The sequence below is a fragment of the Rhincodon typus genome, chromosome 26 (assembly GCF_021869965.1).
Source record: "Rhincodon typus isolate 14 chromosome 26, sRhiTyp1.1, whole genome shotgun sequence".
Lineage (NCBI taxonomy): Eukaryota > Metazoa > Chordata > Chondrichthyes > Orectolobiformes > Rhincodontidae > Rhincodon > Rhincodon typus.
Window position 1 is genome coordinate 9,531,019 of NC_063357.1, and position 12,462 is coordinate 9,543,480.

General features: G+C 39.9%; 1 protein-coding gene across 7 annotated transcripts in view; it reads right to left on the bottom strand.

Annotated features, from left to right (window-relative positions):
• Positions 1-11,456, bottom strand: part of nf1a (neurofibromin 1a) — a 275,275-nt gene extending 263,819 nt beyond the window's left edge. For all 7 annotated transcript variants that reach the window (XM_048612822.1, XM_048612821.1, XM_048612819.1 and 4 more), the window contains exon 1: positions 11,369-11,456. In XM_048612822.1, the coding sequence (XP_048468779.1) occupies positions 11,369-11,428 (60 nt within the window). In that variant the 5' untranslated portion in view covers positions 11,429-11,456. The remainder of the gene's footprint in view (positions 1-11,368) is intronic.
• Between the last annotated feature and the right edge of the window lie 1,006 nt (positions 11,457-12,462).

Genomic DNA, 12,462 nt, shown 5'->3' on the forward strand with positions numbered 1-12,462 from the left:
GGCAGCATCAGAGGAGCAGGAAAGTTGATGTTTCGGGTCTGGACCCTTCTTCAGAAGTCCCGAAGCGTCAGCTTTCCTGCTCCTCTGATGCTGCCTGGCCTGCTGTGTTCATCCAGCTCTACACCTTGTTATATCAAGACTCCAGCATCAGCAGTTCCTACTATCTCGAAGATCATTAGCCACCATTCTGACCCCTCCAGTAGGATCACTCACTATGAACATCCTGGGGGTTACCACTTACCAGACACTGATCTGGACTAACCATATTAATAGTGTTGCTACAACAGCTGGTTCCAGGGGCTAGGAACTCTGCATCAAGTAATTCCCATTGTCATTTCCCAAAGCCTGTCCGTCATCTACGAGAACATGAGTGTGATGGAGCACTCCATACTTGTCTGAATTAGTATGGTTCCAACAAAAAGAGAAACTTGATATATCAAATCCAAGGACTTGGTGTGACTACCGCATCCACAAATATTCTCTCCCTTCACCCCCAATGCTCAGTCCACGTTACTGCTGCTGCTACTGATACTCCTAGTACCACAAGATGCACTGCAGAAATTCACCAAAAATCCTGAGACAGCCCTTTCCAACCCCACTCAAGGACAAGGGTAGCAGATACATGGTACATCAAGTTTGCCTCCAAAGCCCTCGCCATCCGGACTTCGAAATACATTGCCACTCCACAGTCAGTAAGACCAAATCCTCTAATTCCCTCCCTAACAGCATTGAGAGCCCACTCTCAGAAAATGGACTGCAGCGGTTCAAGAGAGCAGCTCACCACCTTCTCAAGGGCAACTATGGATTGGCAATAAATACTGGCCCAGCCAGCAACACTCATCCTATAAATGAATTTTAAAAATGATCATTGAACAAAGAAATTGTATACAAGGTCTGAAAAATAGGTAAGTGACTTAAGTACGATTATTTCTGAAAAACATACTGAACTGCAAAATTAAAATGACTGCAATAAATAAAAATCTCCTACTTGTCTAGTTTTATTTACATTTTATAGAATTCAGATCTATTATACACAAAGTACTGCTAATTTGTCATTACGATTACATTAGAGCTGTTTGCTGTTTCATAATGTGTGCATATGCTATCTACACTCATGATCAACCTGCATTTAAACAATTGATTTAACAGCACTGGCAAACACAAGGTTAAGATGAGCCATGTCAAGAGATATTAGGACAGGTAACCAAACACTTGGTCAAAGAATTAGATTTTATGGGGCATCTTAAAAGGAGAAAGGTGGAAAGGAGACAGAGGCGGAGAGGTTTACAGTGCAAATTCCAGAGTTTAGTCTAGACAGCAAGAGGCACAATCACCAATTGTGCGGTGAAGTGGAACTGGAAGACTGCAGAGATCTCAGAAGATTGTTAGGCTGGATGAGGTTATTGAGATAGTGAAGGGCAAGACGATGGAGGAAATTGTAAATGAGAACTTGAAAATTAAGAGAATGCTGGTCACGAAGCCGATGTAAGTTAGCAAACAGAGAACATGTGACAAGAGAGACTTCAATTCAAATGCAGGTGTTGGTTCGAGAATTGTTGCGTCTGAAATTTTCACAACGAAGCAGGCGGCCACCAGGAAAGGTTACTTTGAAACTTTCCTGGTTGAACACTGAATATTATACAAGCAGTTGGTCCCTACTGCCTCTAGCTGCCTGCACTGGGCTTGCATTCTCACAATTTTATACTTACTCCCACCTCCCCCCTCAGTTTCTTCCAGTCAGTTCGCTCAAGCACCAGGCTGCCTGCCACTTCAGTAACCAGTTCCTCCTCTTTCTAGAACCTTCTTTCCACACGTGTCCAGCCTTTTACTCCCTCATGGCTTCCCCTTCCCCACTCCCCCTACCCACGCACACCTCCTCCATTTTAAACTTATGCAATATGCATTCAGCTGCAGACATTTTATTTTAAATCTAATTATTTTAAATCTAATTATTTTAAACATAATCAAGCTTTCTCCCACAACTAGTTAATGGAAAGCAAAAGATTAAGGCCAGATACAGCACAGTCATGGTAGCAAAGGCATGGATGAGAGTTTTTGTAATTGAGCTGAGGTGGATGGCTAATGTTACATCGGTCAGAGTCAGTGGTCTAGGCGAGAGATTAGATGTGGTTGAAGGCTCTTTGGTCAATGATAACACCAAGGATCTATACAGTCTGATTCCACTTCAGTTAGCTGTCAGGGACAGCGATGGCGTTATTGGTTTGGTTATGGAGTTTGTTAAAGGACCAGTGACAAGAGCTTCTGTTTTCCCAATATTTAATTGAAGAAAACATACGTTACTCCAGCACTGGATGCCAGATAGGAAGTGAGAGAATTCAGTGATGGTGGAAGGGTCAAGAGAGGCAGTTGAGAGAGAGCTTGACACCATAAGCATACATATAGAAACAGGTGCTGTGCTTTCAGAAGGTATCACAGAGGGAGCAAGTAGATATGAAATTGGTGGTACAGGAATAGCTCCTAAGGGAAATACATTCTGTACTATAAAGTGATGAACCAAATAATTCAATTAGATATATCTGCGCTACTTTCAGGCAATAATTTCATCAACATAAGCCACACATTCCAAAATTTAGATGAATGGGATCTTTGAAAATGAACAACTTCCACTGATCAACAATGGGAATTCAAATTCAGTTTCCTGAACCTAGTTTCTATGATTTCATTATAAAAATTGCATTGATTGATTCAAAAAAAAAGGTAATTGGCAGAGAAACATTTATTCTCTTGTAAGGATGTACCACATTCCCCACCCTCTCACTTAACAAAACTATAAGCCATGTAACACACAACTTGCAGGGCTTACATATCAAGGTTTACCCACCAAAAAAAAGGCTGATACTATGCTAAATAATGAATCTTGTAACTATTACTATCCCAGCATATGACTCAACTGTTTCTGTAAGAAATAATTTGGGTGACAATTCACAAACCTCATGAAATTCATTTGGACATGATCTACGGAAAGGCCCCTTTGTAATTATCTTTAATGTTATAATTCCACTGCAGCAAGTGCATCTTGGACTCAGGCCTCTGGAAGGGACATTGTTACCCCATCAGTAGCATGCTTCATAATGCCATGAAGTAGACATTTTTCAATCAACCTGTTCAGAGCTGTCAGGACTTAAACTCAAGCTTTTTGGCTCAAAAGGCAGGGGCATTACCATTGCACCTCAAGAGCATTTATGCCACTGTACAGGTATTTTTAAATTAACTTGACATGTTATGACAGATATTGGACAAATGGGACTTGGTCCCAGGCCTAAGCAGATGTACAAATTTGATTCAACTGACCACACCAATTCACAGGCCACTGCCACTCAAGATCCAGACTCTCACATAAAGAATAATGATTTAAATATGAAATTGCACTTCAGGAGTTAAAAGATAAGGAATAGGTGCCTCCCTAGTGCCTCTGCAGATTCAACTTCTGATCTTTATGTACGTAAACGGATGGTATAAGACAGGCAAATTGACCACAGCATGGCTGGGATTTAGGAAACAGACACGTTTGCCACAGCTACAAGCCATGTCACCTATTGGACATTGTGAAGAAAGTGGATGTTAGCCTACAGCAAGATCAGGCTCAGCCGTGATGCCCCTTAAAAACACATTGACCTATAAACGTATATGAAATTATAGGTATTTTCTAATCAACCTCCTCAGAGATGCTATAACACATGTCTCGACCAGGTGGGACTTGAACTTATGCTTCCTGGCTCAGAGGTAAGAACACTATCACTGCACCAAAAGATCCCTTCAATGAAATCATATCCCTTCAGGATGGGCGGGCGGGGGGGGGGAAGAACACAATTAAACACAGAAATATGTTTAAGAAAAGCCGTAAACTTTAGTCAGCAAAAGCCATTTGTACAGGTTAAAAATCAATATTTCCATTTATTTGTTATTTGTGCCTGAAAAACACGCAAATTATTTTAAAATTATTCAATGGGTCTACATCATCAAAAGCAATTTACCAACAATACAGGTCCAAGAAATTTAAACAGCACCACCAAATGAGCAGTCATAGGTTCAAACTGCTAAGGTCTGCAAAGGGCTGAACTGTGACCCAACGATGGCCTAGACAGTGGCTTTGATATATATTATGGTATTTAGCCAATATCAATTACAGGTACAAGATGATAAATCATAAAGCAAGAAATCAAATTCTATTTTGGCTAACTAAAGCTTTAGCTAAATATAGTTAGAATCATAGAGATATGCAGCACCGAAACAGACCCTTCGGTCCAACTTGTGCATGCCAACTAGATATTCTAAGTAAATCTCATCCCATTTGCCAGCATTTGACCCATATCCCTCTAAACCCTTCCTATTTATGTACACATCCCAATGCCTTTTAAATGCTGTGATTGTACCAGCCTCCACCATTTCCTCTGGCAGCTCATTCCATACACACACTACCCTGCCGGCAAAAAAGTTTACCTTTAGGTCCCTTTTAAATCTTTCCCCTCTCACCTTAAACCTATGCCCTCTTGTTTTGGTCTCCCCCACCCCGGGGAAAAGTCCATGTCTATTCACCCTACCCATAACCCTCATGATTTTATAACCTTCTATAAGGCTACCCCTCAGCCAACACTCCAGGGAAAACAGCCCCAGCCTAGTCAGCCTCTCCCTATAGATCAAACCCTCCAACCCTGGCAACATCCTTGTAAATCTTCTCTGAACCCTTCCTAGAACTGCACACAGTATTCCAAAAGTGGCCTAACTAATGTCCTGTACAGCCACAACATGACCTCACTACTTTTATACTCAATGCACTGACCAATAAAGGCAAGCATACAAAACATCTTCTTCACTATCCTGTCTACCTGCGACTCCACTTTCAAGGAACTATGAATCTGCACTCCAAGGTCTCTTTGTTCAGCAACACTCCCCAGGAACTTACTGTTCAGTGTATAAATCCTGCCCTGATTTGCCTTTCCAAAATGCAGCGCCTCTCGTTCATCTAAATTAAATTCTATCTGCCATTCCTCAGCACATTGGCCCATCTGATCAAGACCGCGTTGTACCCGGAGGTAACTTTGCCACCTATTTCCAGGCTTCTTCAAAAAACAAAGTGTGCATTGCCCGGAACTGCTAAGTACAAACTTCTCCTAATCTCTCCCTCACTATTGTCATGAATATTTTTCCCATTTTTACGGCATAATGATTCCTTAAATACAGAGCTCCTTCTGATACTAAGTTAGAGAACCTTGATCCACTCTTTACCCTCAAAAGCAAGTGTCAGGTCTATTGGTACGCAAACTGTGAACTCAATTCTGCTCTTATCCATTTATCTTTTGTATTCTGGAACAGCAGCTTATCCTTTTGCACATTTTAAGCAGTACTTCAAAGATGCGGAACTTCTTCTTGCTTTCTTACTGTCACCACATACTTCCATCATCAGGCAAGTGGTTAAAGTTCAACTTATTTCTCGGTCTCTACTTAAGACACTCTAAAGAAATAAAAGATTTGCTCTACTATTTTTCCATCAAATAAAGTTTTTAATTCAGTTTCTCCCCACAACAGCACAGCTGAGATCAAAAATATATTGCAGGGGTAAAATTACTGGGGTGCAATCTGCAACAAATTGTATTAGTGGCCTGCAACCCCAGTCATAATACATGCATGCACTTTAATGCAACTTGAAATAAAATCTCTATCAATTGCAAATTCGAATTTTCACACTGGGTGATGGTGCAGAATGGAGAATTGGGGTTAGCAAAGGGGTGGAGCAAGCAGTAGAGAAGGAATTGAAGCTTGTTAACAAGACAACTAGGGTCAGTTAAGATTGCATTGTGAACATAAACTGACAAAAGTTATTTGCTGCACACTAATCGCTGACTAATATCTGCAAAAACTTCTGTTCAAAATCTTACTATAAAAATCTACTACAATACGTAATCAGCAATACAACAAGGAAGAATCTTTTCTTGCATTAAGAAAGTGGAAGGGGTGGACATTGGGTATTCATACTGAAGCAGAATTGAAGAAAGTGGCACGTTTGCTTCTTACTTAACTACCTCAAAATCAAGTGCACTTTGCAGAAAGTTTCACAGAATTTGCCAACTCTTTCCACCCGGCAACTTCTGGGGGTGGCACAGTGACTCGGTGGTTAGCACTGCTGCTGCCTCAGTGCCAGGAACCCAAGTTCAATTACACCCTTCGGTGACTATGTGGAGTTTGCACATTCTCCCCGTGTCTGTGTGGGTTTCCTCCGGGCACGCTGGTGTCCTCCCACAATCCAATGATATGCAGGTTAGGCGGATTGGCCATGCTAAATTGCCCCATGGGGATGTGCAGATTAGGTGGGTTAACTGTGGGAAATGCAGGATTACAGGGATAGGGTAGAGGGATAGGTCTGGGTGGGCTGCTCTTCGGAGGGTTGGTGTGGACATTAAGGGCCAAAAGGCCTGCTTCCACATTGCAGGGATTCTGTGAGAATACAGGAGTGATGTTACATTGTTCCAAAGCTCCAACAAACAATAATGATAGAAACTGGTTTTGTTGTTCTATGTTTTGAATTTTTTTTCTTCATTTATTCATGGGATGAGGGAGTCACTGGCTATGCCAGCATTTACTGCCTATCCCTAGATGCCCAGAGGGCAGTTCAGAGTCAACCACATTGATGTGTCTGGACTCACATGTAGGCCCTGAACAGGTAAGGATGGCAGTTTCCATCCCTAAATGACATTAGTTAACCAGATGGGTTTTCCCAACAATCAACAACAGATTCATGGTCATCATGACTTTTTAATTCCAGACTTTTTTTTTTAAATTCAATTCAATTTCCATCATCTGCCATGGTAGAATTTGAACCTGGGAGTGCAGAATATCATCTGGGTCACTGGATTAACAATCCGGCGATAACACCACTAGGCCATCGCCTCCCCCACTTATTTAATAATTATTTGCTTACCAGTTCACAAACTTATTTTTGATTATAATTAGAAAATTTATAACCTCTCTCATCGATGCTGACCTATGCTAACAGTTTTCATGGATTTCCACTGCCCATCTCTATCTCATTTCATGTGGCTCTTCTTCTTACTGAATCCAAACAGTTCATGATTTTATTGTTTTTTTTCCTCAGTTCAGGATTTTATACTGAAACCAGATCCTGCTCTCAGCTGCAGCTCCTACACAGGAATTTTCAGCCATTATAGACAGCCATCAGAAGTAAGAATCCTGTCACTTCATCTTCATCACGCCCGTTCTGCACCCCAGCTTCATGAGACCAGAATTAGAAGCCACCTTAAATTTGCTAACATAATACAAATCAGATACTTTCCTAGTACACATGCTTTGTTTAAAACTCGGCAGGGCAATATTATCTGATCCAGTGGAAAAGTTAATAATTAAGATTTTAAAATGTAGGTAGCATGCATATAATACATTATACAAACTTAGTAATACCTTGCAAGGGTCCCAATCCATCAGAACTAGGCATTCTCTAATACCTATCACATATGGCCATTTATGCAATAGTTGAAACAACTAACGTTGCCAGATAGTCAATTTTGGGGTTAGCACAATCCTGTAACTGCAGCATTTTCCCATTAAGGATAAATATTTTTCTGTTGTACATAATGCAGTGATAATTAGGGAAACTTTACACTTAGCTGATTGTCGATGCCCATTGCTTTCCAACAAGGATTTTTAAAGACAAATGTTGAGTTGCTTTAGAAGTTGTATATTAAACCCATCATTTTTAAACAACTCGGTGTCAAAACAGCACAGAAGCAAATGTGTTTTCAGACAACTTTTTTCATAAATGAAACTGATATGCTATCACTAATACAGTAGCAAAACCAAAGTCATAGCACCTTTCTTCACAACATGAATGAACTTTTTCAGAACTGAAGTTTGACATAGTTATCACAGAATAATACATTCCATCTCTAGTCCATAATAAGATAGTAATCATAGCTGCAACCACAGGAGGAAAGAGAACAAAGGAAAAAAAAAAGAACGCAATCTGGCCTCCGCAGTCCTAATCTGGAAGGAAGGAAGAAAAAAAAAATCAAACAGAGTTCCACATATGATCGCTTAAAACAATTTTCACCACAGGTTTTCCAGTCATGATATCCTGTCACAGCAAAAGCTTTGATAATACACCATTAAAAGCAAAAAGGGACAGAACTTGCATCTGCAGAAGTTTTTCGCTGCTCAAGGAACTCTTAAAACACTCCACATGCCACATGGCATGATTCTATTAACAGCAGAAAGTTAAATGACCAGTTAATTTGTCTTTGATGATGTCTGTCAAGATACCAGATGGTCAGCACGAGTGAAATTTCCCTGGTGGTCTTCAAAACAGTATCACAAAATTTTGTTCATTTGCCTAGAGGGGAGACAAGGTCTAATTCTAATGTCTCACCTAAAAGACAGCAACTCAGACAGTGGAGCCTAATGTCAGTACTGTCTTGAAACATTGGCCTAAGCCACATGCTCATGATTTTGAAGTGGAATTAAAACCCCTGTTGGACTCAGAAGGACAAGAGCACTACCACTGAGCCAGGAATAACATAAGATTTGATGAAAAACAAAACAGTCCAATTCCAACAGGGCCACCAAAACGGATATCAGGAAGGCTAGTCAAGTGTGAAATAAATATGTACCAATTCTCTTGAACTGAAAGCAATTGCAGCTCACGCTCTTGTAATTGGCAGTATCGCAGAGCAATGTTTTCTCTCTTCCTCTTGATTCTATCACCAATTTCAACTTCTTTCATATTACAAAATGGATGGGAAATTATTCCACTGACTACAAAAGCAGTTATACATGAAGCCCTTGAAATTTAATATAATACCTAATACCCCAACAAACCGAAAAAAAATAAATATCATTATGTGTGAGCAGCTTCATCTCATGACTTCTTTGGGGTCTATACTTCTTATGCAAGCAGATACTTATCACAAAATCTAGATATCCAGGACTATCACATATTCCATATGAATACAGCAGCAAACAAATAAGCAGTTCTCATTGCAGCCAGTTCAATTTATCATGACTGCATTTCATTAAAGGAAATTGTACAAAGTCCAAAACTAATTTTTTTTAAGTGACAGTAATTTCCAATTAGTGTAATCTGATACAGAAACCAATTATTTTAATAATCAACTCCAAATATTTAAATTTGCAAAACATTCTAGCATTTGTAATTTGAGATTTTTTTAAAATCAAATTTTAAAAGAGATTCAAAATAAACAAATACGACTGAAAAAAAAAGAGAAGTTGTACATCTTGTGCATTAACTGATAAATGTTCCAATTGGGACAAATAATGCTGCTTACAAAGAAAAATTCTTTAAGAGCATTTTCAGGCATCCTTTCCAAGACTGAACTGCTTGAGAGATTTCAAACAAATGACACAGAATGAGAACACTGCCAGCTTTGGGAATGGTTCATTGAGTTCTGTATATCTCAGCAATTCAACGATTTTGAAATCAATCCCTGACCAATCCTAGCTGGGGCACTTTTAAAAACTCTACAACTGACCTAAAAGAAGGGGTGGATGGTGTTGGAAACCAGCCAGACTTCCCTTTTCTGATGACTACTTAATAAATATCCACTAGAAGACTGTACCATAAGCGAAATTGGACTGAACTCTCGTACTTCTAGTTCAAATAACCTGTCCATTTATCACAGACACTTAACCCTTGAGGAATAGCTGGTTGGACAATACACCCGGTACTTATAGAGTTTGTACCCCAAAGGTTCAAGCCTTTAGACAAGAAAACTTTTCAATGTTCCAGTCCAGGGCAATCCAAGAATGATTACAACATACGGCCTAATTTTTTTTTTATTATTTTTGATAAATGAATCGAAATAGTGGATACTTTACCACAGCACTAGAGAAATCTCAATCCATTAAAAATACACCTCCAAGTTATTTTTATATTTCGATTGCAGAAGTTGCAGAATAGTTGCCAGAATTAAAACATACAATGCATTTATGTTTAAACTTTGAGCTTTGAAAATATTTCTTCTATATTTCAGAGTTTCTCTCACACAGCATGCCCATTTTTTTGTTATAACAAGAAATTCTGGCCTGGAATAGTAGATTGAATTCTGTGCAAATGTGCTGCATTCAGAGAAAACAAAATTCAACAGAAACCAAGTCATCATGATCCTTTGCATCAGTCTACAAATATTATTCTAGAAGTTGAACCCATCTAAAAACATTACAGCTAACTCCTGATCAAATAAGTCACCACTGCAAGTTTCCACTAATACCACAAAACTCTCGACTTTCAGGGTAATTCTAATCGTTAGGTAGCCTAATAGTTTTGGAGCAAGGTCACAGATAGGCATGTTTTCAAAGATTCTAGATGTAACTTACATTTCAGTTTACTAACAAACTGACAACTGCATGCATTCTGTACACATCAGTAAATAAAACCGAGTGGAAACCAGAGGGAAAAAGCAATCCTCAAAACTAATTCGATTTTGGTCAGAGTTCATGCATATATCAACAACATTCTCAAAATGGAAAATCATCAAAACTAAGTATTCAGATGCCCCTAGTAAATAGATTTCTGGTCATCAATGCCTAACTGTACTTTAGAAAGTTGACTAACTTGAATGTGTTTGAGAAAACTTTCCACTCCAAAATTTTCATGTCCAATAAATTCAAAAACATAAATCTCTACAGGGTTCAGCCTTGATCTCCAACAAGAACAGCAAACATCTAATACATCACCTTCAAAATTAACCATATTAATAATCCTCTAACATCATATCTGTTGGAAGCATGAATAACTCGATTAGTCATGACAGAAAAGTACACCTTAAAAAACATAGCAAAGCACGAGTTAAAATACATTGAGGGATCCTTCGTCCCGTGGTAAATAAATAGGGAGTGTCTCGCCTCAGAAATCGGGTGGCATGAGGCATCAATTGAGATGGCATAATGTTGGGGAGAAATCGAAGGGACCGTACAGTTGCACGGGATCTTTATTTTACACACAAAAAAAAACAGGAGACATTAAAATCAGCAGAAATCATTCTGGGGGATTGGAATTTCCTGCAGGCCCGAGCTACCGCTGCCTAGGTGACGAGTCCTTGGACCCAGCCCTTAAGAGGATGGATAAATAGATAGATGGAAATAAAGGAGCTCCAGCCCAGGCCTCGACAAACTGAATCCATCCTAAGGAGAAAGGTGAGGGAGAAGACGCAACATACCACCCCCAGAGAAACCAAAATCAAAAACGGACGCCAATTTTTCGCCTCAGAAAACATTCAACCGCGCTCGCTGCAGAAAACAAAACAATTACAGCCATTTCTAACGCATTTTTTACGCAGCACAAACACATAAACTGTTAGGTCAATTTGTTTAAAATGTTTACCTGCTCATCGAAACGTGTTATGACGGCTTGAACCCATTCCACCGGCTTATGAGCCGCCATGCTCGGCTTTCCCCCCCACCCCCCTCCGCCGTCTCCTCCTCCTCCACCACCCCCTCCCCCCAACTCTCCTCAAGGTAAAAACAACGGTGCTTTTTTTTAATGGTATATATATCTATAGATGAACGGACTGATGTAAATCCCTCTAGGTTGTGTTGCGGGGTTTGTTTTTCTCTCTGTCTCCCTTTCCGCTGCTTTTCTTTATACCCCCTCTCAGCTTCTCCACATTCACCAGGGCATGGCGGCCATGACACCAGCCGGAAGTTGGATTTTTTTTTTCTCCCCCTCCGTGTGAGAAAAGTTAAAAATCGCGCATGCGCCCCTCCAGCCCCCGTCGTTCATTAAGAAAAGCACGGAGTGGGTACGTCACAGCCGACCGGCCTCGCCCCTTCCCGCCCTTCGCCGTTGGCACCCGCGCGCATGCGCGCGGACTGCCCGGCGATATTTTTTCAATGGGGCGCCAGAGATGCTGGAATGCGAAAGCATCGAGAGAGACAGAAAACGTTAACCCGTCAATATACTTCAGCGGTTGTTTTTTGTTTGCTGCGTATGTATTTTTAGCACGGAAGGATGTTTTTCATTCCACATATTCTTCTGGTTTCTCCGTAGTCTTGTGTATTTTTTGTATGTTAAACAATTATATTTGCTTGCGAGGATATTGAATTAGTGAGGCAATTATCAAGGAAATTTAAAGAAGAATTTAAAAATTGCATGACGTATCTCTCAACATTTGAAAATTCATATTTCTGATGTAGATCCTTTGACAGACTGGAAGTCAAGGGACAACTCCTTTCTATTTAAAGGGAGTAAAGGGAATATTCCCACAAACTCGTCCTGTTCTCTAAAGAGTCTCGCTTAACTTCAAGTCTCAAAAAGCCCATGTTCTCAAACGTTAATTTACGTTCAGTTGTATTTTCACTTTACAACTACCGACCGGCTGGCAACATCTGTTTCCGTTTCAGTTTGCAGCATTGCTTTTAAATCTCTATATTTATCAAGAATATAAGAAAGGAAAATCTCATGCACAAATAAAAACT